Source organism: Lissotriton vulgaris, chromosome 5, assembly GCF_964263255.1.
Source record: "Lissotriton vulgaris chromosome 5, aLisVul1.2, whole genome shotgun sequence".
Classification (NCBI taxonomy): Eukaryota; Metazoa; Chordata; class Amphibia; order Caudata; family Salamandridae; genus Lissotriton; species Lissotriton vulgaris.
This window is the reverse complement of record NC_141693.1, coordinates 1,793,148,509-1,793,174,701: the sequence shown is the minus strand read 5'-3', so window position 1 is coordinate 1,793,174,701 and position 26,193 is coordinate 1,793,148,509. Positions and strand designations below refer to the sequence as shown.

At 48.8% G+C, this 26,193-nt stretch overlaps 1 protein-coding gene across 1 annotated transcript in view; it reads right to left on the bottom strand.

Annotated features, from left to right (window-relative positions):
• The window catches only part of KAT2A (lysine acetyltransferase 2A), a 181,351-nt gene that overhangs the window by 70,486 nt on the left and 84,672 nt on the right, over positions 1-26,193 (bottom strand). The window contains exons 9-14 of the mRNA XM_086924140.1: positions 25,428-25,564; positions 17,747-17,955; positions 17,338-17,464; positions 16,963-17,073; positions 16,233-16,376; positions 15,536-15,650 (exon numbers count right to left, since the gene is read on the bottom strand). Coding sequence (XP_086780266.1) covers positions 15,536-15,650; positions 16,233-16,376; positions 16,963-17,073; positions 17,338-17,464; positions 17,747-17,955; positions 25,428-25,564 — 843 coding nt within the window. The remainder of the gene's footprint in view (positions 1-15,535; positions 15,651-16,232; positions 16,377-16,962; positions 17,074-17,337; positions 17,465-17,746; positions 17,956-25,427; positions 25,565-26,193) is intronic.

Sequence of the window (26,193 nt, the reverse complement as noted above, 5' to 3'; positions counted from 1 at the left end):
GCTTTATTAAATTGGCACCATTTTTCTTTAGTAAGATAGGGAAAATGCTACTTTCTAGTATGCATCTGTTCTTTGCACGCAGAGCTGTAGATCCGCATACTTTTGCATAGATCACCATCTGGTGTTGGGCTTGGATGTTTGCACTTTGTTACTGTGGAAGTCTTTGTAGTCACAAGATAGGGGACTCCTCCTTTGGTTAGTAGTGCGCATGGGCATCGACTCCATCTCCAGATTGTTTTCGCCATAAAGGGTGATGATGGAGTTAGTTAGAAATAGAAAAGATGTCCATGTGTAATATATCCAAGTAAGATAGTACTGCAACACATAGGTGTCCGGGTGGGCATATGCGGATCTACAGCTCTACATGCCAAGAACAGATGCATACTGGTAAGTAGCATTTTCCGTTCGAGGCATATGAGCTGTAGATCGCATACTTTATAAGACTATACAGCAGTTACCCTGTTAGCGTTGGCTACCCGTTTGTGTTGCAGTAGTTTGAAAAAGTGTTTTTAGTACTGCCTGACCCACACTAGCTTGCTGTTTTGCCTGCACATCTACACAGTAGTGTTTTGTGAAAGTGTGTGGTGTAGACCATGTTGCTGATTTGCAAATGTCATCAATGGGGATGTTTCCTAAGAATGCCATGGATGCCCCTAGCTTGCGTGTGGAATGCGCTCTAGGGGGAATGGATAATGTACGCTTCGCTTTTTGGTAGCATATTTGAATGCATTTAACGATCCACCTGGTAATTCCAGCTTTTGATATAGGATTGACCTTATGTAGTGGTGAGAAAGCTACAAAAAGTTTTTTTAGTTTTCCTGAAACTTTCTGTACTTTCAATATAGTAAAGAATAGCTCTTTTGAGGTCAAGTGTATAAAGAGCCCATTCAGCTGCTGATTCTGGTTGAGGAAAAAATATTGGGAGCTCAACAGACTGGTTAAGGTGAAAGGTGTATATTACTTTAGGTAAGAATTTAGGGTTTGTCCTAAGAACCACTTTGTTGTGTTGGATTTGCAAAAATGGTTCCTGTATGGCTAATGCCTGGAGTTCACTCACTCTTCTGAGAGATGTGATGGCCACAAGGAAAGCTACCTTCCATGTGAGGAACTGTAACTCACATTTATGTAAAGGTTCACGGGGGGGGGACCCATGAGCCTTGTTAGGACAATGTTTAGATTCCATACTGGAGAAGGTGGTACTCTGGGAGGAATTATCCTTTTAACCCCTTCGCCGAGGGGGTAATATCCCCATGGCGCCCGGAGGGGGAGGGGGGGCTGCGGCGCCGCGTGCTCGTGACTAGCCCAGCTCGCCATGATGCATAGTGGAGCTGTGCTCATGAGCGTCACGACTCCACCCACTGATTGATTCTCCCGCACAGGCGGGGAATCAATTGCGCGTGGGAGTGCCGCAGCAGTTATGACGAGCCCAGCTGGTCATGAGCACAGCTCCACTGTGGCTCATGACAAGCTGGGCTCGTCATAAGCATGGAAGTGGTTAAGGCCTTCCATGAAACAATGAGAAGTGTTGTCTGTTTTGTGAGTAAGCTGCAATAGCAGCAAGATGTAATCGTATGTACATGTCAGATTACATATTTGTAAATGCAGGAGATAACAAATAATGTTTTGAGTTGAAGCATCTAGTGGATTGATGGTGTTGTTATTGCAATAAAACTAAGACTTCAGGAGCCAGATCGATAGGTTCAGTTGAGCTGGTTCTGGATGAGTTATCTCTCCATGGTTCTGTGAGAAGTTTTGGGGAAAGGTGCAACTTTTGGTGTGGGACTACTGAGAGTTCCAGCAGTGTTGTGAACCATGGTTGTCGGGCCCATGTTGGCGCAACCAGGATCATTGTCAGAGACTATTGTTTGAGCTTGCGCACCAGTAATGGAATGAGCGGGAGAGGCGGAAAAGCGTACGCAAATCTGCATGGCCAGTGCATCCATATCGCATTGCCTTTGGAAAGTGGGTGTGGATATCTGGAGGCGAAGCTTGGCATTTTGTGTTTAAATGAGTGGGAAACAGTGTGAGATGTTGGCCCGATATGCAGCGTTCGCTATTCTAGCGACCGCTATGTATCGTTCCGAACGACCCTTATGGTGATTTGTTGTAAGTCAACCTTAGACCAGCTATCCTAGTAGCGTGGATACGAGCAGTCTTCGGGCTAAACTCTAGAGGGCATGTTAAGCCAGCTGTTATACCATCACATACCCCTTGAACCCCAAGTGAAAGGACACCACACAAGTGTTATGAAAATAAACAGAATATTTATTAAGAATCACAACAGCCCTGGACTCTTCATGAGGACAGGGTACTACGCACAAACCAAAACTCTTAGGAAAATACTTCAAGTGCACAATTAAAACAAGTGTCCAAGGACACGGAAAGTTTAGTGGTCTCGGGCGGACCCGATAAGGCAAGTCGGAAGCGAGGGACTCGGGACCCTAGAGTAAGGAGGCTATGCAGGCACCGAAATGCCGAAGTTACCTAGCCACGAGGGCTGCGGCTGCACAAGTCTTACAGGCGTCGGGGTCTTCGCTGACGAGCCAGGAGCCGGAAGAAAAGGAGTTGCTGGCCGGCGACCAGTGCTGAATAGTTCGTAGAGATCCAAGCCTGGATCAGAGATCGTTGATACCTGAAAGCAGAGGGGACCAAGTTCGTACTACTAGCCAGTAGTCAGAGGGTACCAGGAAGGCACCGGTTGGCCGTCACCTCGACTAGGTGAGTGGGCGACGCTAGGCTCTGCAGTCTCACGGACCAGGAGGCGTTGTCGGCGACCAGGATGGAGGTGCGAGCTGTCCCACGAAGATTGATGCTGTCGGCGTCGCTGGGCCCAGGATTGGGCAACAAGCCTTGGCAGATTTCAGGGCCACGTGGTGGGCCTAAAATGGCGTCTTGAGTGGACCAGGAGGGTCCGGGGTGCTTCTCTCAAAGATGGAAGCAAAGGCCAGTCTGGAGCAACCAGACCAGCAGCGTTGGTTGTCGGATGTCGTCAAAGAAGGGCACAAGCCAGCGGCTAGTGACCAGACAACGTGCTGAGCAGCGAGCAGAAGGGCCCCACGCAGATCGTGGAGATGCTGGGAGACTGCACTTCGGTGCTGGAGCTGCTCAGGGTCGGGGCTTCTCGGACCCCAGAGCACTCACCAGAGAATTGCTTCGATGGTCGTGCTGTTTAAGAAAGCGTGCAGGTTTTGATGATGGCCGGTCCCTCGAGGTCTCGTCACACCCACAGATCTCAGCTGAGCTGACGACGTGGGTAGAGGTCAGAGGTGCCAGGGAAGCCGGTTCTCGTCGAGCTGGGCTGTCGGATTCCTTGAGGAAGGACTTGCAGCAAACCGCAGAGTTCTTAGATGGTGCCCGCTGGTGCAGGGTGACTACTCCTTAGCCACAAGGGAGAAATCTTGAGAAGAGTCTCGAAGTCCTTTCGTAGAAAGTATTCTTGATTCAAAGATGATCTAATCTGGAAGGGTCCCCGCTCCGGCCTTTATCCTAAAGAAAGGGGTGGGTACATGACTAGGTCCTGCCCTAAGGGTGGGACCAGGAAGGGGGGTAGTTACACCCCTCTCCCCTGCCGGACTGTCCCCAGGTCAGGGGCTGGCGCCCCTGGAACTGGTTCTGACCGGCAGATGCGTAGTGAGCACCGGGGTGCCACTCCGCAGTCACCTTCTCGCAAAGCCCTACCTACCCAGAATACACAAACCCTGTCTGGGACGGTGCGAACACCGCCCTTGACAGGAAACCCTTTGTCCAAGCTCTCCTCGCTGGAAGGACTCCCAGCAGCAGGAGGTCAGACTCGTGTCTGTGGTGGCAGCATCCATTTTGTGGAGCTGAGGCTTTAGTTAACTTTAACCGGGGTTCACAGTCACGTGCATGTCGTGTCCCTCTAGGAGGGTGGAATGCTAACCTCGTCGCCAGAATTGGTGAGGGGGCAACATCCCGATTCGTATGACACCTTACTCGACATGTCTTGATAACGCGATACCGACGTTACCGATCTGGTACGCGTTATCATGGAACAGCCATTGGGTCTTGGTTCCGCAAGCTGCAACCGGGCTCGGCTCGGGCCAGAACCCAATTCACACGATTCCAAGCACTCTGCCTTCAGGATTGTCAAGGCCTGCCATAGGAGTGTCTGATAGGAACTCGGGTGTCCATTGTATTGTTAGATATAGGGCTACTATACCTAAAGCAACGAGCGGGTACGCTACGTTGCCCCAGCTGTCGTGCAGCCAGTTGTGTCAGATTTAGATGGCCATCCAGGGGTGGCATAATACATGCTTCAGCCCCTGGTAGGCCCTGGGTACACCGATGCCCTGAGTTACAGGGTCTGACAGGGTGGCCCAGTTCCAATTGGGTAATGCACCTAAGGTACACGCATCAATTTAGAGAGAGAACAGCTAGGCTGTGGGTCTGATTAGCAGGCCCACAGCCCGAGAAAGTCGTAAACCAGTGAAACAAAAGCAAAAAGTCCGGTGATCATAGGATTGCAGACCCTACTCTCCTACATGACCCCCCCCCCCAAACGTTGGGACAATAAGCTAACCTTGACCAGGTGAGTCTTCTTGTTCTAAGTGGAAATACCTGGAGAGCCCATCTGCATTGCCATGATCTGTGCCAGGTCTATGCTCCACTGTGAAGTCCATCCCTTTCAGGGTCCTGTTGAATCTCTCAACAAGCCCATTGCATTGTGGATGATAGGGTGTAGTGAATTTGTAGTTGACACCACATTCCTTCCACATAGCAGTTAAGTAGCTCGACATAAAGTTTGCACCTCTGTCGGAGACGACCTCCTTAGGGAAGCCCACTCTGGAGAATACTCCAACTAGGGCTCTTGCCACAACAGGCGCTGTAGTGGTCCTAAGGGGAATAGCTTCAGGATGCCTGGTGGCATGATCCACTACCACCAGTATAAATTTGTGCCCTGATGCTGTTGGTGGTTCCATGGGACCGACGATGTCAATCCCCATCCGTTCAAAGGGCACCCCCACCACAGGCATTGGTATAAGGGGGGCCTTTGTCGTGCCACCTGACTTACCACTGGCTTGGCAAGTGACACAGGAGCGGCAAAACTCCCTGGTATCTTCGTTCATGTGAGGCCAGTGAAAGTGTGAGACAAGCCTGTCCCACGTCTTCGTCTGGCCTAAGTGTCCTGCTAAGGGAATCTCGTGGGCCAAGGTAAGGAGGAAACCACGCTGAGACAAGGGGACGACCAGCCTCCTGGTCATGCCAGGCTTGGGGTCTCTTGCCTCAGTGTACAGGAGTCCATCTTCCCAGTATACCTTGTGGGTACCTGTGGCGTTCCCAGCAGCCTGCTGTCTGAGGGGTTCAAGAGAAGGGCAGCCTAACTGGTCCTTCCCCAGGTCCTCTCGTGTGGGTCCCCCTGAGCCCAGAAACTCAACTTGATCAAGTTCGAGTTCTTTAGGTTCAGTTTCCCGCAATTCTTGGAGGTCAGCCTCCTCTGAGTCCTGATCCTCGACCTGGGGCAAGGGGGAAGGCGGAGCCTTAACCCGACTGCTCCTCTTCTTGGGAGGTGTCTGGTCCGTTGTTCCAGGATCCAGCACCTGTTCAGTGGGGCATCGTCTGACCTGTGACCTGGTCACAGCAAACACGTGTGCTGGCAAGCCTAACATCTCCATGTGAGTCCGTTGCTCCACTTCTGACCATCGTGATGACTCCAAATCATTGCCCAACAAACAATCCACTGGGAGGTCTGAACTAACAACAACCTTTTTCTGGCCATTTACCCCTCCCCAGGAGAAAGCAACAATCTCCATACTATGACTGGTAGTGACGTTGCTGGCATTGGTCACCAGGAATTCTGTACCTGGCATGATCTGTCCAGGGTCCACGAAGTTAGGCGTCACCATGGGGACGCTGGCACAAGTGTCCCTATAGGCCTGAGCCATTCTTCCATTTATTAAAGGCGTCTGTCGGTATTTGCCCAAAGTATTGGGACTGATATCAGGAGATATATCCACATCCCCTGTACAGACAAGGACAGCCTGAGTGAGTGTACCAGCTAAGCCGTCACACCCCTCAGAACCCAAGGTTAACCCAACTAGTCCCTTGGGAGGCGCACTACTACTGCTGGCTGTACTAGGGGGCACAGGTGCCGTAGGGGCTGCAGTAGCAGGAGTCTGCCCTCCTTTCTTGGTGCACTCACTAAACCAGTGAGTTTTACTTTTACAGTATTGGCACCACCTTTTCGATTGACCTTCTTGATTCTTCTTTTTCTGGGAAGCCTGACCCCCCACCCCCTCTTTGGGTTGTTGGGGACCTGTCGAAGACTTCTGGTCAGTTTGTTCCCCTTTCGAATCTTTACCCTTCTGGTCTGCTTTCTTCTGACCACCCTGGTTCTGGCCCTGGTTTTGCTTAACCCTTGTTCTAACCCATCTGTCTGCCTTCTTTCCCAATTCTTGGGGAGAGGTCAGCTCCTAGTCGACAAGGTGCTGATGCAACAACTGGTTCTGACAATTGTTTAAAATCTGTTCTCGCATGATCAAATTATACAATCCTTGGTAATCAGTAACCTTACTGCCCAGCAACCAGCCCTCAAAAGCCTTAGTGGCACAATCAACGAAATCAGACCAGTCCTGAGACTGAGTTTTCTGGGTATCCCTGAACAGCAACCTGTACTGCTCAGTGGTTAGGCCGAACCCATCAATCAGTGTGTTCTTCAGGATCTGGTAATTGTTAGCGTCCTCGACCCTTGTGGTGAGGAGCTTATCTCTACCTTTACCTTCAAAGGAGAGCCACAAGATAGCTGCCCACTGACTCTGGGGGACGCACTGTACAGTGCAGGCCCGCTCCAAAGCAGTAATCCACTTGTGGATGTCGTCCCCTTGCTTAAAGGGGGGCACTATCTTATTCAGGTGCTTAGTGTCTAAACTCCTGGGTTCCCGTGGGGGAATGCTGCCACCAGTGGGAATCGTCCCACTCAACTCTTGCTCTCGAGCAAAGGCGAGTCTCTCTTTGGCTAGGGCAAGTTCTTCCCTTTCGATCCGCAGATTGACTTCCCGCTCCTTTGCTTCGTACATTCTCCTCTGAGGTGATATCATCCCTCTTCGAGCAGAACCTCGAGAGCCATTGGTTCGAGCGGATCTGTTAGAGCCTCTCGACAGAGACCTAACTCGTCCGTTCCCAATGTTAAGCTGGCTCGAGAGAGGCCCCAGGGGTCTCCTAGTACCAATCTCGTGCCGGCTTAAGTTGTCCTGAGTTAGCTGACTAACTATGACTGGACCTGTGTCTGCCTCGTCCCCAGATGTCTCTGGTTCCTCGTCCTCCTCTTCGCCCTCGGCAGAGAGATGGATAAGGTCAGGGTCACCTCGGGTTCCCTCGAGGGGAGGCATTTCCATTTCGGGATGAGAATGGTCGGTGTTACCCGCCTTCCTGGCATCATAAGTCTCCAAGAGACCAATCAGAAACGGAATGGTAGGGTTTGCACCCTGCTTTATCTTTCGAGACGTACAGATCTGTCGCATCTCATGAAAGCTAAGCGCAGCATATCTGGAGGTGACCTGTGGAAGGTTGACTGACACGAGGGGAGACTCAGAGTTTCCGCCTTTGTCCGACATGCTGTTTCTAGTGTGGTGTAAGTGATGCACCTACCTACACTATGGGTTTACCTACTAGCCCTTGCTAAGAGTTGCAGCCAAGGTGTGCCAAGCCTTGAAGAGCTACAACAGCTGGTTCAGTAGAACTCAGAGTATTCTAAGCTAGGTTATATGTACCTGGAGTACTTATGCGATCTTTCACAAGATGTTCTTAGGATACGCGTGGTAAAACAACAGCAAGCTCAAATCCCACCCGCTGCTCACCAATGTGAGAAGTTGGCCCGATATGCAGCGTTCGCTATTCTAGCGACCGCTATATATCGTTCCGAACGACCCTTATGGTGATTGGTTGTAAGTCAACCTTAGACCAGCTATCCTAGTAGCGTGGATACGAGCAGTCTTCGGGCTAAACTCTAGAGGGCGTGTTAAGCCAGCTGTTATACCATCACATACCCCTTGAACCCCAAGTGAAAGGACACCACACAAGTGTTATGAAAATAAACAGAATATTTATTAAGAATCACAACAGCCCTGGACTCTTTATGAGGACAGGGTACTACGTACAAACCAAAACTCTTAGGAAAATACTTCAAGTGCACAATTAAAACAAGTGTCCGAGGACACGGAAAGTTTAGTGGTCTCGGGCGGACCCGATAAGGCAAGTCGGAAGCGAGGGACTCGGGACCCTAGAGTAAGGAGGCTATGCAGGCACCGAAATGCCGAAGTTACCTAGCCACGAGGGCTGCGGCTGCACAAGTCTTACAGGCGTCGGGGTCTTCGCTGACGAGCCAGGAGCCGGAAGAAAAGGAGTTGCTGGCCGGCGACCAGTGCTGAATAGTTCGTAGAGATCCAAGCCTGGATCAGAGATCGTTGATACCTGAAAGCAGAGGGGACCAAGTTCGTACTACTAGACAATAGTCAGAGGGTACCAGGAAGGCACCGGTTGGCCGTCACCTCGACTAGGTGAGTGGGCGATGCTAGGCTCTGCAGTCTCACGGACCAGGAGGCGTTGTCGGCGACCAGGATGGAGGTGCGAGCTGTCCCACGAAGATTGATGCTGTCGGCGTCGCTGGGCCCAGGATTGGGCAACAAGCCTTGGCAGATTTCAGGGCCACGTGGTGGGCCTAAAATGGCGTCTTGAGTGGACCAGGAGGGTCCGGGGTGCTTCTCTCAAAGATGGAAGCAAAGGCCAGTCTGGAGCAACCAGACCAGCAGCGTTGGTTGTCGGATGTCGTCAAAGAAGGGCACAAGCCAGCGGCTAGTGACCAGACAACGTGCTGAGCAGCGAGCAGAAGGGCCCCACGCAGATCGTGGAGATGCTGGGAGACTGCACTTCGGTGCTGGAGCTGCTCAGGGTCGGGGCTTCTCGGACCCCAGAGCACTCACCAGAGAATTGCTGCGATGGTCGTGCTGTTTAAGAAAGCGTGCAGGTTTTGATGATGGCCGGTCCCTCGAGGTCTCGTCGCACCCACAGATCTCAGTTGAGCTGACGACGTGGGTAGAGGTCAGAGGTGCCAGGGAAGCCGGTTCTCGTCGAGCTGGGCTGTCTGATTCCTTGAGGGAGGACTTGCAGCAAACCGCAGAGTTCTTAGATGGTGCCCGCTGGTGCAGGGTGACTACTCCTTAGCCACAAGGGAGAAACTTGAGAAGAGTCTCGAAGTCCTTTCCTAGAAAGTAGTCTTGATTCAAAGATGATCTAATCTGGAAGGGTCCCCGCTCCGGCCTTTATCCTAAAGAAAGGGGTGGGTACATGACTAGGTCCTGCCCTAAGGGTGGGACCAGGAAGGGGGGTAGTTACACCCCTCTCCCCTGCCGGACTGTCCCCAGGTCAGGGGCTGGCGCCCCTGGAACTGGTTCTGACCGGCAGATGCGTAGTGAGCACCGGGGTGCCACTCCGCAGTCACCTTCTCGCAAAGCCCTACCTACCCAGAATACACAAACCCTGTCTGGGACGGTGCGAACACCGCCCTTGACAGGAAACCCTTTGTCCAAGCTCTCCTCGCTGGAAGGACTCCCAGCAGCAGGAGGTCAGACTCGTGTCTGTGGTGGCAGCATCCATTTTGCGGAGCTGAGGCTTTAGTTAACTTTAACCGGGGTTCACAGTCACGTGCATGTCGTGTCCCTCTAGGAGGGTGGAATGCTAACCTCGTCGCCAGAATTGGTGAGGGGGCAGCATCCCGATTCGTATGACACCTTACTCGACATGTCTTGATAACGCGATACCGAAGTTACCGATCTGGTACGCGTTATCATGGAACAGCCATTGGGTCTTGGTTCCGCAAGCTGCAACCGGGCTCAGCTCGGGCCAGAACCCAATTCACACGATTCCAAGCACTCTGCCTTCAGGATTGTCAAGGCCTGCCATAGGAGTGTCTGATAGGAACTCGGGTGTCCATTGTATGGTTAGATATAGGGCTACTATACCTAAAGCAACGAGCGGGTACGCTACGTTGCCCCAGCTGTCGTGCAGCCAGTTGTGTCAGATTTAGATGGCCATCCAGGGGTGGCATAATACATGCTTCAGCCCCTGGTAGGCCCTGGGTACACCGATGCCCTGAGTTACAGGGTCTGACAGGGTGGCCCAGTTCCAATTGGGTAATGCACCTAAGGTACACGCATCAATTTACAGAGAGAACAGCTAGGCTGTGGGTCTGATTAGCAGGCCCACAGCCCGAGAAAGTCGTAAACCAGTGAAACAAAAGCAAAAAGTCCGGGTGATCATAGGATTGCAGACCCTACTCTCCTACAAACAGATCTATGTCTGGGTGGCCCCACATTTGAAAAAACAGAGGTAGAACGTGCGGATTGAGTTCCCATTCATAAATCTGCGGATGTTGACGACTGAGCAGATCCGCAATTTGATTGTGTATCCCAGGTAGGTGCTCTGATAAGCGGTATATCTTTTGAGGAATGGCCCATCTCCAAATGCTTTGTGCTAGGCCTGAAAGCTGCAGAGTTGTCCCCCCTGTTTTTGTTTATAGTACATTGCTATCATGTTGTCCGATCGGACTGTGGCAGTTTTGCCTTGGAGATGCTTCTGAAATTATTTTAGGGCGAGAAATATGGTCAGTAACTCCAGGGGATTGATATGAAGGAGTTTCTGTTGAGGGGTCCACAAACCTTGAATGGTGTGGTTTAAGAGATTAGCTCCCAAGCCGGTGAGCAATGCGTCCGCTGTTAGCGCTATTTGTGGAATCGGGTCTAAGAACAGCCACCCTTTGGAGAAAAAAAATTGTGCTCAACCATTGCAAAGAGCGATATGTGCGCCTGTCTACCAACACCAGATCTGTAAGTTGACCCTGAGCTTGGTTCCACTGTTGTGCTAGACATTCCTGTAGTGGACGCATTTGAAGTCTTGCGTAAGGGACGATTAAGATGCAAGAGGCCATCATCCCCATTAGCTGCATGAACACTAGAGCCGTTCTTGAGCGAAAAGGTTGAAATTTTGTTATGAGGGCTAGCATACTGGCTATCCTGATTGGGTTGGGGTATGCAAGAACTTTGGAAGTATCTATTGTTGCACCTAGATACTGTTGGATGTAGAAACGCTGGAGATGTGACTTGGTGAGGTTTATTGTGAATCCTAAGTTGTGTAGCAGCGGGCTTGTGTTGTGTGTGTTTTGCACATAATCGGTGCGCGACTTGGCTTTTATGAGCCAGTCTTCTAGTTAAGGACACACATAAATGTGTTGCCTTCTTAAGTGGGCTGCTACCACCACGAGGCATTTTGTAAAGGGATTTCCTGTGAGCAGGGTGAATAGGAATGTGGAAGTAGGCGTCCTTGAAATCTAGAGTGCCGTCCTTTTTGGGAATGAGGAAATAAAGGGAGTAAACCCCTGTACATTGCTGGTGTAGGGGAACCGGTTCTATTGCATGTTTTTGCAAGAGAGAGTGAACCTCCTGCTTGGGAAGCGTTAGATGTTCTGTGGACATTGGACGTTGTCTAGGAGGTATGTGTGGGGGTTGGTGGGGGGTAGAAGTAAGTTCCAGGCAGTAACCATACTGGTCTTACCCGCCTATCTGTGGTGATGGAATTCCAGACAGGTAGGAACTGTGATAGTCTTCCCCGACCAGAGTGGAGTGGTCTAGGGGAAGGGGAGGGAAGTCACTGTTTTCTGGTGAGGGAGTTGCGGATGTTAGACCCACGTCCTCTCCCTCTGTTGTTATTGCCTCTGTAAGTCTCTCTAAAATATCCTCTGTTAGGGGAAGTTTGAGTTGGGCTTTTGTATGTGGAAGAGGTGTTTTCTGTGCCAGTTGTTTTGGAGGCACCCCTTTAAAAGGAGCGACGAAAGGAATCTCTACTAGTTGTTGCTTATTGAGCCCTCATAGATTTGGCTGTTTGTGTCCTTTTTCATCTTTTCTAAAGATGTGTCCACAGTAGGTCCAAACAACTGTTCCTGATCCAAGGGTTGAAAGAGGACTGTACCTCTTGCTTAAAACCAGATACGTGTAACCATGCATGTCCGTGTAGTAACACACTTGTATTAATTGTGCGAGATGCCGTATCTGCTGCATACAGGGCACATTTAAAAGAGGTATTTGCAATTAACTTTCCTTCTTGTAGAAGATCGTTTGCCTTGGTCTTATATTGGTCTGGAAAATGCTGCATTAGCTTTTCAAGCTCATCGTAGTGAGCCCTGTCATACCTCGCTAGTAAGGTTTGTGAGTTGGCGATATGCCAGAGGTTTGCCGCCTGGGACGTAGCACTTTTACCTGATGAGTCCAGTAGTTTAGACTCTTTGTTTGGCGGAGGTGCATCAGCTGTGGTTTGGGAATTTGCCCATTTAAGTGCATTTGCCACTTCTAATGAGTACAGAGGAAGTTGACCTTTAATGTAAGCTGGAGCTTGCTTGTATTTTTTCTCAATTCTAGAATTGGGCACCCTAGCCCTGAAAGGGTCTTTAAAAACCTCAGGGGCATGTTTAATCATCCCTTTAAGCATAGTGAGTGTGTTAGGTGTTTTTTGAGGCTGCGAGAATGTCTGAATGGAGTTGAACACCATGGTATTGTGCAGCTCTATTTATTAGTTGCACAAACCCTACGTTGCCATCTGAAGGGGATGTTCTGGAGTGGTATAAATGTGGCTCAGGTACATCTGGGACATTATAATCTTCCCAAGAGTCATGAGGTGGGATACTGTGGGATATAAGTATCGGTATCATGATGTGGTGGGTCTATGTCTTCATCCCCACCCCCTAAATCCTCATCATCATCTTGTGAAGCAGGTGGTAGAGGAGGTACTAAAGAGCGTACTGAGGAAAGTATAATGGTTGGAAGCTGTGGAGGTTGAGAAAAATGCCTCATAGGTGAGGTGGCTCAGTCTTTTTTCTTTGAGGGTATCTCAGGTGTTTCTGAGGTGTCCAATTCACTCTTTTTAGGTGTGTGGGAGGGATGGGAGGAAATAGAAGCTAGGAGGTTTTAGTAAGTTGTCAATTGTGAGGTTTATTGAAGAAAATTATGATGGCAGTGATGGATTCCTTCGTCAGATGGATGGAGTCCTAGGATAGGTGTATAGTGTTCCTCTTCCTTCAGGTGGCTTGGGTGGTCCTGTCTCTGCCAACCCCAGGATGCTCGAAGAAAAGGAAAAGAAGACGGTAAGTACTCTGTTGAGGTTTTTTTACTAAATGGGGTAAACCTTCACCACACCCGGTGTAGTCGTTCAGGACCTAATAGTGGCTCAATTACCATCAGAGTTTCCTCTTGCAGAAGGTTCTAGGTATTAGAGCTTTTCAGGCTAATGTGTATAGGGGAAGGAAGGCAGTGGGTAAGTGCTCAGGGATTTGTGCAGGGAAACTTGGGCGAAATCGGTGCAGGGTAGGCTATTTACAGTGCCCAGCCTTTCCTCCCACCTCCAAGCCTTTCCTCCCGCCTCCAACACTGTCCCTCCCGCCTCCCTGTCTCTCCCCGCTATGCCCAGTGTACGGTGTTACTCACCGTCCATGCCGTAACTCTCCGGAGTTACGGCGGCAATTGCGCCCTCCTGGGGGGGGAGACGGTGTCCACCAGTCCTCCGACCACTCCTCCTGGTCTTCAACGTCTTCGGCTGTCTCCTCCGGTTCAGCGTCCTCGTTCTCCCTCGCTGTGGCGTCTTGGCTTCTTTCCGTTCCGGTCTTCTCTTCACCGCGCAGCTCCTCTCGGCGGCTTCCGGGTTCCGTGACGACACCACGCTCTACGCTGGCGTCCTCCTTTTCTTTTTGCCTGGTGGGTCCCGATTGGTTCATTCTGCAGGTCCCGCCTCCGCCTCTTGCTTCCTGCAAAAAAGAGGATCCGGACCAAGCGTTATCGTGGCTGTGGCATGGTGGATCCCTGGCCCATGTGATTCCCTCCGCAGGAGAAGGTAAGGGTTCCAATACGGGGTTCCCTGTGCGTCCCTCCTGACAAGGTGATATAGAGGTGACTTGTCCGGTAATGGGGTCAATATGGAGTGTCTTTTCTTTAAGATCCGGTGGATCTGGATGGAAAAGATCCTTGGATCCATTGTCTTTTTTCGGCGCGAAGGATTTGGGCTCCAAGTGGTGTTTTAGCCTATCTTCCTTAGCTTTAGGAGGGGTTTTTGTGTCCTTCTGCTTACGTGGTGTTTTCGACTCCGAAGATTTAAGCTGTTTATTCGGATCCTAAGTCTTGGATTGAACTTGCTTCGGTACCGAAGATTCTGGTACCTTGGGTTTTAGTTTTGGTGCCGAAGAGTCTGGTGTCGGCATTAAGTTGGGCTTATGTTTCAGTGCCGAAGACGGTTTTTTGGCACCGTGATGTGGCTGGCTCGATCCAGAGCTGCCTGAAGGCTTTGTGAGCTTCAGAGCCGGCCCGGAGGCGGGACTTCTGAAGTACTGTCTTTTGTTTTGTTTTTTCGCGGCAGGGGCGGCGATGTCAGTACTCCTGTTCCATTGACCTGGAGTAATTGACTGGTCTTCTGAATCAGATTCGTCGGCTTCGGAGACGCTGGCTTGTTCATCTCCTGTCTCCGGTTACGGATCGTCGGGGTCTGCCTCGAAGATGTTGTCCGGCATCGAGACGGTTGATCTAGACATTTTGTGACATCGAGCCTGGCGATCACGTATAGTCTTCTTGGACCTGAAAGAATCACAGGGCTGGCAGTGTAGACTCTCGTGTTCTGGAGAGAGACAAAGGTTGCAGACCTCGTGGAAATCTGTGTGTGGTAATTTAGCCCCACACTTGCATTTTTTAAATGGAGTCCTTTTCATATGCTGGTTGATGGCGCCGATCGGCCTAGTGGCCCACATAGACGACCGGACTAGAAAATCTCTTTGGAACTGGTTACGCATCGAGAGATCGCGATCGAAACAATACCGCTGAGTGGTGAGAGCTTTGCGCGTCGAAGGGGAATCGAAACGACATCGACCCGGAGCACAGCAAATCACATCCGAACCCGATGGCGGAAAAAAACAATCTGGAGATGGAGTCGTGCTCATGCGCACAACTAACTAAAGGAGGAGTCACCTATCTGATGATTTCAAAGACTTCCACAATAGCATAGTGCAAACATCCGAGGCCAACACCAGATGATGTTCTAAGCAAAAGTATGCGATCTACAGCTCATATGCCTCGAACACTGAGTTTAGCCTCCAGCTCCCTCCAGTTAAAACATTACTTTGTTGGGTATCACAAATAATCGAATGATGTTCTCCCAACAGGCCATCACATCACAGCCTTTAGCTGAACCACCACCTGCTGGAGAGAAACCCTCACATGCAGAATGCTTAAATAGACCAAAAGAGTTAGAAAATGTGTCACTTGTTTAAATAACAAGGGATCGCCCATCAAGAACGTTACTCCACGCATAATTACAACACCACTTAAGGAAAATGATATGTTCATAATGAGAAGCATAGCGTTAAAACTATAGATATTTATCTCCTGCCAGCCTTCGTCCAGCTATTGGTCTGCCAGTAACCAGATAACATTGGTAGTCAATGCTCTTAATCAAAAATGCTTTGAACACTCACAAAAAAAAATATCAAACTTACGTATTCCAGGAATACTCTCAACTGGAATCTGTCGGACACCTTCTTTAAAACATGTCAGTCCAGGGTATACCTTTCGGATCTGAGCCTGTTTTCGTTCAATCAATTTTTTTATAATCTGCAACAAGACAAAAAAGTGCTCTTTTATGAAATCAAAACAACAAAAATAGAATTTGAGCTGAGCTACTCCCTCAAACCTTGCACTAACTGTATTAGAATATAAATATCATCTTGGCTGGATGAAGGTGGGTAGTGAGCACTACCTACAGCGCTCTGCAACATGCGCCCATAAGCTCAGGAAAGTGGGGCTTGCGCCTTCCACCATCCAGCAAGGTAGCCCAGCAAGTCAAAGGAATACACCATTAAAAAAGTTCTGTAGTTTGGCAACCGAGATGAAGCGATAAGTCATAATAGTCTACAAAGATGAAGGTTGCAAACCCGCCTTTCCCTTTAAAATAACCAGGTTAACAGGAAATCACTTGTGTTCTCGCACTACCCAGATTAGTGCATCCACACCAGCCCATTCACTGAACGATGCAGTGCCCATTGACTTGGTGAACCCTAGACCAATGGGTCAGCCAGGATTTCGACCTCATAGCAAGAGGCATCATTGACTTCTTGATTACTAGATATCATCCTGTCTTGACAGAAAGTTAAGTGTTTTTCAACATCTTGTAGACGACCCTCCAAAGACTCATACCTCTTTCTGCTTTTTGATGATGTGAGAAAGCTCAGTGTAGGGAATCCGTGGGTTCAGCTCACATTCCATTAAAGTGGCCCCTTCGTAGTCTTTAATGTATCCCAAGTACCGAACCTTTGGCACTTTGATATCTTTAGAAAATCCCTTAAAATGAGAACATTGAATTATTAGATTCACGAAAGCAGTAATATCATGCTGAAGCTTACCAACTGCGAGGAAGACGGTCATCCCAAGTTAGTACAACAAATGGGTCGCGTGTCCCTTTTTGCAAGACTACTTCTTAAGAAGAACGCTTATGAAAATGAAAAGGACACAGGGTGGCAAAGAACAAGAGAGAGGAAGAAAACAATAACAATTTACACCGCTGCAACCTTACCAGTTTTCTCAATAGGTTCACTTGTATGCGACCCACAGTGAATACATCAGTTCGCAATCAAATAATTCAACAGGGTCCAAACATATAAACAGAAGAAAATCTATAGTGCTAAGATTATACGAACACCACATACTCCTCACGTAGTCATTCTTTGGATGATTGTACCCAAAAAGCTGCTGTTTGGCAAGTTTCCCAAAACGAGCAGAGACTTACATTTTCTATGACTCAAGTCAGAATAAGGTCTCAAGGGAATGCTGTTAAATCGTACAAAGTTAAAACATCACTATATCGCTCAAAGATGTATAATGATCACTTGATGGTCAAAGAGAATTTATAAAAAAAAAAAACAATTACTTGTTTCTTAAAGTAGCCAATAGCATATTCATCAGCATAGGTCAGGAAGTAGAGTATGTTGTGCTTGATGTGGTACTCCTTAAGATGGTTCATGAGATGCGTGCCGTATCCCTGAAAGACAACCCACAGAGGACAGTAGTAAGCACATAATGCATATAAGGCAGAAGATCCAATCAGACGTTACAATTATTTTCTTTCACTGAAATAGTTTAGACAGTGTCGGACTGTGCTTAGCATTTTAGATGATGGCTGTATTATAGATTTGTATCTCTCTTCTCTTATCATTTTCCATGCACTGTATACATAGGATGCTGCACACAGGAGAAAACCTGCATAACTAAATTAATGACATAATGCCATGAAAGCAACTTTTACCTTAACTTGTTCATTTGATGTCACAGCGCAAAACACAATCTCCGTGAATCCTTGTGATGGGAACATCCGGAAGCAGATCCCGCCTATTACACGTCCGTCCTTGATTAGTGCAAGCGTTTTGTGTTTACTTAAGGGAGAAAACAGAGACACCTTGTAATGCTTGTGGAGAAAAAAAACACATTAGGAGATTCAATTTCAAATTTGCAGGCAGTACTGCTTTACCAAGAAGACTGAGAAAGTCATGCAGCTCAGGGAAGGGGAGGGAAAATGACAACTCTTGGAAAATATATAACAGAAGGGAATAATCGGACAATCCAAGTACGGTAGTCTGTTAAATAAGGGACCTGAAAATGTCATGTAAAGAAAGACTTCGCAACCATTTAAGGAGGATAATGCAAGGTAGACGTACGGATCGAAGACCAGCCGGGTGATGTACTCCTTTGGCATTCGTGGCAACTGATGGGAGAACACGTTCTGCAGTCCCACCAGCCACATGAGGATCTTCTTGTTGGATTTCTGAGATAGGGAGTTTCCAATGACGTGGAATTCGATAATGCCCCTACGCTCTTCAAGCCGGGCAGTCTCGTCTCTGGCAGCGTTGGCCGACAGCAAACTGGTCTGAAGATGAGAATGGGATATTAGTAGAATTGAGACAAAAAATAAAGAAATCACTATCTTCTAAAAGAGTTTTTAAAGCATTAGCTGGGCACTAATATTTATGTGCGTGTGGGGTGAGACTTCTACTGTCCTGAGGAATTAGCCCAAATTATAGATTGGGACATGATTTATTTGGCAGTTGAGCATAATCATGGCCACTGAAATTATGTGGTGGGGGAGGGCCAAATTATATAAAGCAGGGTTGACTAAAGCATTTGGCAAAGAGAGGCACATTATGCTGCATAATGCAGCTCATTTTTTGATAGTATTAATTTATTTTGACATTTTTACAATGCTGGGCAAAGATTTTCATCTCATTAGTACCAGTTTAACACACAAACATAACAATAAGCGACAGAAGAGTGACCAGCCAACCTTTGTGAACAGCATTACACTGTGCAACATACGTTGCAGAGATTTTAGTCATTTTCTACCCCTTTGAACTATACGGACTATGCTGAAAAAGCAGTGTCCTCATAGTTGCAGGGGTACTAATCAAAATCCTGTGTCAGCAAATTATGGTAAAATCAATTGAGAACAAGGGATGAAATGGCCAGACCTCGTGGCCAGAGCCATCAAACTTGGGAAGCCTGATTTGAATTCCGGACTCGGCTCAACATTGTGAGATTCTGGCCAGGAGACCCAATTAATGAATTACTCTAGGCTAAAAAAGAAAAACAAATGTATAAAAAATGTATAAAACCCTTGCACCACATACAACAAAAAGGCTGCCCATAGACAATCATGTAATGTCCAGAGTTGGTGCCAATAGGCCGCCTCTCTGGCTATCACACCTTTGTAGTTATGAGTGACACAGGATTTTGATGAGTGACACCTCACTTCATAGAAAATCATGCTTTTACATCTTTAATATCTTTTCACCTCCAGGAATATTTTGTACCCAACTTGGGGAAAACAATGTTCAGTATGCACTCTCAGCATGCGACTTTGGTGCAGACTGCTTAAATATACCGAAGGAGTTAGAAAATGTGACACTTGTATAAATAACAAGGGCTCTCCCATCATGATTGTTACTCCACACATATTTGGAAAACCACTGAAGGAACATTTCAAACTTTTAATGGCTCACTAGCTGTTAGGTCAATATGTGCCTTTTTGGTTTGGTGAATTTTCCTGCAGCAGAGTACAATGCACATGTGCCAACAATGTACAAATTCATAATTGCTTGTGATCACCAGAAACAGCAGCTAATGGTATGGAGAAGTAATTAACTACTTCCACGCCACATGTGGCCACTAGCATAGTCGTAGTCCATGTTATTGTATGGTTATAAAAACCTTTACAAACAGTAAAAAGCATAAAGATATTCAACTTTCTAGATAAAACCATAGTCAAGGCATTGCTTTATACCAGCAGAGAAGGTTCAGCGAAGTCTTTTTTGAAAATAAATAGGAGACAATCAGAGCATGTGGCAAAACAAAACGTTGCGCATAGGGTTAGAGCAAGATACGCAGAACCAGCTGCAGGACAGGTATGCAGAAAGGATGCTGAGAATGTTCCACTGAACCACATTTAAAAAGTGTTTAAAACAACAGTCTGTGCATAAAACAAATCCAGCTTTTACGCAAAGATTTACAAACAAGTGACCCGGTCACTCCACTAACGCACGGCCCCCATGTGCCCAGATTCTGCTGCCGCTGCCTGCTTGGCCCTCTTATTGCCGCCTCTCTTTAGGGCCCCTGCTCCCCAGGCTTGCCCTCGATCTCCAGGCTTGCCCGATCTCCAGGCTTGCCCAGGCTTGCCCTCGCTCTCCCCCGCTCCGCTTTCCCGCTCTTTCCCCCCCTCTGCTCCCAGACGCTGCTCTCCTGCGGCCCCGCCCCCCCTCTCCTGTCTCCCGCTCCCCATTCGGCGCCCCGCTCCCGCCTCCCAGCTGCTCCTCCCTCCCACTTCGCCATAAATGGCGGGGACCGCACGTACGGGCAGCGGGCTCGCCGATTGCGCGCCGAAGGCGCATCAAAGGCAAGCCCGTCTCCGCCTGGACCGTGCCCAGCGCCAGAACCCCTGGACCCCGCCAGAGTCAGCCAACCCGACTGAGCTAAGACGCCGCCACCCACCACGCACTCAACACCTGCCAACATCCAGCCTGCTAACAAGCCACACCGAAACGCACCCACGGAGCCTTCACCTGCCACGCCTGCCACTTCACCTGCACTCGTTCCTGCACCGCGCCAGCCAAAACAGCCGCCAACAACAACCACCTCAAGTGCATCCTGCTCAACACCCGCTCCATCCACAGACACGCCGTCGAACTATGGGACCTCCTGGGCAAAACGGCACCAGACGTCGCCTTCTTCACAGAAACCTGGATGAACGCCTCCTCAGCCCCCGACATCGCCATTGCCATCCCGGACGGCTACAAGATCATCCGGAGGGACCGCGTCAACCAGAACGGAGGAGGCATCGCCATCACCCACAGAAAGACTATCCGCATCACGACCAACACCGACGACACCCTCGCCACCGCAGAGCACCTGCACTTTCAGATTCACACCAACCCCAAGACCACCCTCAGAGGAACCCTTATCTACCCCCGGGACCACGCTCACACTTCAGCGAGGCCATCGCAGACTTCATCAGCCCGCTCGCCCTCGCCTTCCCCGACTACATCCCCCTAAGAGACCTCAACTTCCACCTTGAGAACGACCAGGACAACACCACCACTGCCCTACTAGACAACCTCGGATTCCAGCAACTGGTCAACACCCCCACCCATTACGCCGACCACACGCTCGACCCTGTCTTCTCCTGCAGCAACCACATCTCCTTCAGCCACACCACTGAGCTCCACTGGACCGACCTCAGCTGCGTACACTTCAACTTCAGGAAAACAACGACCCACCACCGCCCTCAACAAACCCCCCGAAGATGCTGGAGCAAGATCACCACCGACCAACTCACCACCTCCTTGCGCCTAAACCCTCCCACCAACACCACGGACCCCAATGAAGGAGCCCGCAACCTCAGACAGTGGATCACCGACTGCGCCGACACCCTTGCTTCACTGAAAAACCCTCCCAGCAACCTCAACAGCAAGAAAGCTGCGTGGTTCACGAACGATCTGAAAGACTCCAAGAAATCCTGCCATAACCTCGAGAAAGCCTGGTGCCACAACCAGTCAAACGGATAACATGACAGCCCTCAAGAACGCCACTCGCAAACACCACCAGCTGATCCGCACCACGAAAAGGTCATCCTTCAGAGAACGACTGGACAACAACACCCACAACAGCAAGGAACTCTTCAACGTCGTAAAAGAGCTCTCCAACCCCAACGCCAGCGACGACGACATCACGCCTTCTCAATTCCTCTGCAACTCTGGCCACCTTTTTTCACCGTAAGATCGTCGACATACACGACAGCTTCGGCGCTCAGAACACGTACCCCACCACCGAACCTACACCCCCCACCACCACCATGTGCGTCTGGACTCAGGTCAGCACGGAAGATACTACCCGCACGATGAACACCATCCACTCTGGCTCCCAAGCCGATCCCTGCCCACACCACATCTTCAAAAAGCCGGATCCATCATCGCACCCATACTTCGGGACATCATCAACAACTCCTTCATATCCGCCACCTTCCCGGAGAGCTGGAAGCACGCAGAGATCAGCGCCCTCCTGAAGAAACCCACCGCAGACCCCTCAGACCTGAAAGAACTTCCGGTCCATCTCCCTCCTCCCCTTCCCTGCAAAAGTCATTGAGAAAAGAGTCAACAAACAGCTAACAGCCTTCCTGGAGACGAACGGCTCCCTCGAACCATCGCAGTCCAGATTCCGAGCGAATCACAGCAACGAGACCACCCTCATCGCGGCCACCAATGACATCGGACCCTGCTGGACAACGGAGAAACCGCCGCCCTCATCCTGCTCGACCTTTCAGCTGCGTTCGACACGGTCTGCCACCGCACCCTAACAACCCGCCTCCGCCACGCTGGGATCCAAGGAAAGGCCCTGGAATGGATCATCTCCTTCCTCTCCGACAGAACCCAAAGAGTCCGTCTCCCGCCCTTTCTCGCAGAAGCCACCAAGATCATCTGCGGCGTACCTCAAGGCTCCTCGCTCAGCCCCACCCACTTCAACGTCTACATGAGCCCCCTCGCAGCCATCGCACGCAAGCACAACCTCAACATCATCTCCTACGCCGATGATACCCAACTGATCCTCTCCCTCACCAACGACCCTACCTCCGCCAGAGCCAGCTTCCAGGACGGAATGAAGGACATCGCAGACTGGATGAAGCTCAGCCGCTTGCAACTGAACTCAGACAAGACAGAAGTCCTCATCCTCGGCCCATCCATCTCCGCCTGGGACGACTCCTGGTGGCCCCCTGCTCTGGGCCCCCCACCCAAGCCCACAGACCACGCACGCAACCTGGGCTTCATCCTTGACTTCTCCCTCACGATGGCCAGGCAAGTTAAAGCTGTTACCTCCTCCTGCTTCAACACACTCTGCATGCTCCATAAGATCTTCCGCTGGATCCCCACTGGTACCAGGAAAACGGTAACCCAGGTCCTCGTCATCAGCCGTCTGGACTACGGAAACGCCCTCTATGCTAGGACCACCGCCAAACTACAGAAAAGACTCCAGCGCATCCAGAACGCCTCAGCACGACTCGTCTTGGACATCCCCCGACACAGCCATATCTCCGCCCACCTGAGGGACCTGCACTGGCTGCCCGTCAGCAAAAGGAACATATTCAGACTCCTCACCCACGCACACAAGGCTCTCAACGACTTGGGCCCCGAATACCTCAACAACCGCCGCACGTTCTACACGCCAACCCGCCAGCTCCGCTCCGCCAGCCTCGCCCTCGCCACAGTCCCACGGATCCGCACAACCACCACCGGAGGAAGATCCTTCACCTACCTGGCGGCCAAGACCTGGAACACCCTCCCCACCCACTTACGACTCGCCCAGGACCATCTCTCCTTCAGGAAGCAACTCAAGACCTGGCTTTTCGAGCAGTAGCAGCCCCCCCTCCCCCGCCCCGCCGCGCCTTGAGACGCTAGCGGGTGAGTAGCGCGCTTTACAAATACTCTTGATTGATTATGCAAAACACAGGCCTATTGTGGAGCGACAGATCGACAATCGATGCTAAACGAAAAACAGGTCACAAGGCTGTCCTCATGCAGACCAAACAGTAAAGTTTAGAGTAGACCAGTGCAGAGAGTAGTGATAAAATATTCTAAAAAAGCGGGGCAATGCCAGAGTTGAGAAAGTAGAGCAGCAGATTTAATCATTTTGAAACTGTTGTGAACAGCAGTGTGAGTGCTAAAGTGCAGTGTGTAAAAAAAATAAAGATAATGACGTGGCTGAACCCAGCAAAAGTGGACAAGGATATGCTAGCCGCTGTATGATTAATCATAAGCTAAGCGTTAAGGACAAAGTTATTGTAGTGGGTTCTGCCAGCACCCATGTTATCCATGCAGTAATGAGAGACGCAAAGGAACAAGAATTACAGCATCTAAAAGCGTGTTTCCACAGTACTGGTAGAGTTGACAAAGTCCAGTTTAGTCGCAGCCATCCGGAGAAACTTAACAGTTTTGGTGTTTAGTAGTGGATTAGATGGATTCAGGCTGGCGATGACTGCCTGCCAGCAAGTGGCACCCCTAGCCGTAAATAAATCGACACAGAGAAAAGTTCTACTTTGCTGCAGCAGTTGGGGGCAGATCTATAAAATATGAATTAAGGTTTATTTTTCTTGTCCACATAAACGGACACTAGAAAAACAAACCAATGTTCAGAAACATTGGGTGAGAAAAAAAATAGTTTAGCAAGAGAAACGATATTGCATGATGCAAGAGTGTGCAGACATTGAAGTCCATCCTCTTACGTCGATCTGTCCCTAAATTTCACAAACACCAGATGATAATTCATAGCAATTACAAGCGTTGGCAATGCCAAAAGGTTTCGTGTTTGGGACCTATTGGCTTTACCAATGGTTTTAGCCATGCTGGACAACATCCTTGATTTTGAGCAGCACTGCTAATAAGAAAAAAAAGTCTACATGGTTAGATGAAACATTTTGTAGGTGCACGGACCAATCATGTGAGCACAAACAAAATTATTTTGTTTACACATTTGTAGGAATAAATACAAAAATTTACAAGTGAGGGAAAAAATGTAGGTGAGGGAAGCAACACAAAGGTTTGGGGAAGCAACACTGAGGCACAGGTGAGGGGAAGCAAAACGGAGGGCACGTGTGTGGAAGCAAAGGAACAAGAGAACGTGTAGGTAAAGAGCATGGGAGAGCGACTCAAAGGGTGTAGCTGTATAAAAGGGAAAGAGTACAGAAGAGCAGCTCTAAATACAAAGTTGTTGAAAATGACATTTTTATAACGTTATGAAAAGAATTGCACGGAGAAAAACGAGTAAACACACTGAATGGTAAAATCGCATGCACTCTCATGGAAGGCTTAAGAAAAGGATGGTGGTTTAAGTTTTAGTGTTAACTGGAAAAAAAAAGAGCACATAATAGTATAGGAAGGGCCCTACATGAAAAGGCATAAAATGGAGCAAATGAAAGAGCAAATCTGTATAACACTGTATAGGCACTGACAGCGGCTTGATCGAAAAGGGTGCTTAAAGTAGAACTCATATAATATTACAAAACAAAATGTGCGGGAAGAAGTGGGAAACACGGAATGGTGGAAACGCATGGAGAGAAAAAGCTTCCAAAAAGCAGAAACTTGTGGAAAAATAAGAGTCAATCAGAGATAGAAAACAGGTTATGCTCCACAGGAACAAAGATTTGATGGACAGGATAAAAATAAATGAATAAAAGCATTGAAGAGAAAGCAAGAAAAAAAGGTGACAAAACAAAAAAAGTCAATAAGTCTTTCACAACAAGACAGCTGAACTGTCCGGCAGGCTTTAACCTAATAAGCATTGGCAAACCCAACAGGTCTCGCATTGGGACCTATTGGCCAATGATTTTAGCCAAGCTGCAAAGCATCCTTGAGCATGGATACTGAGCAGCATGGCTAACGAACAGGTAAAAAGGCCTACATGGCCAGTTGCTTGATTTTGTAGGCGCACACATTAAGCATCAAGAGAACGGACAAAAGGATTGATGCCTACAAACACGTCTATATTGTCATGTCTGGCGATGGAACACAATTGTGATGGAGGCATATGGAGACACTACTGAAATGCAGGAGATATTGCAAGAGCTTCAGGATCCAATCTGGTACCTGGTGTAATTATTTAAGCGAGGAATCTGTAGTTAGTAGCCTCCAGTTTCTTTGCAGATTAACTAAATTGCAAGCTGTGAAAGTATACTGGAGTGCGTTGTCTCATCTTTCTAGCTTTTAGAAAGTGGAGGAAGAAGCTGGAAGAAGGCTCTCACAGACTAACAAGAAAGAATGGGTCTCTAATACTGGAGTGTCTATATTGATGCCTACTGTTTACCTCTGGCCCCAGCATGGCGGCTGGGTCTGTGATGGTCAACATAACTTCATTGACGAGCTCCATTGGAATATCGCCCATAACACGGATTCTCTTGGCATCCTCAAGTGTCAGACTCTCATTCAATTTCCTTTTTTCACCTGTTTGCAAAGGAGAAAGGTCTGTTAGCAGGTGTCACATTTGAGAGACACTCATCTACATTTTTACGCAGGCATAAACCACTAAAACATTTGCTGAACTTACTAAAAGGGAATTACTAATTTAAACATTGCCCAGCTTTCTATGAAAGAAGCGCAGCAATAGCAATTAAAGGATTAAAGCACTGGCAATTCCAAACTGTGGGCTTATAAATGAAAGTACATCTTCAGTCATTAATGGGTTAGGCCCGCAAGTCATCATACACTCACTGTCACTCATTCTTACACACAAGGATCCCTTCCTCCACCCACTGATTCTTTCTTGCATTCATGCACTTAGAGAACCACGATATAACACAAACACTCGACAACATACGCACAATAAAATAAAAGATAAAAATTAGCAAAAGGTAATATTCTGCTGGGTAAACACGACAGGTATATGTCTGCAGTAACAACACTTAACATAGCTGAGGGTGGCCGAATTGCAATGCTACTGAACACCTGGGAGACTTCATTTAAGAAAATACCTGTATACAGTCTGCAAACCAGTGTGATAAGAGTCCCCGTTAAAGACCCATTGACTTTAACGAATGTCTTTCACAATCCGTAAGCCAGGGCAAAAGCCTCTG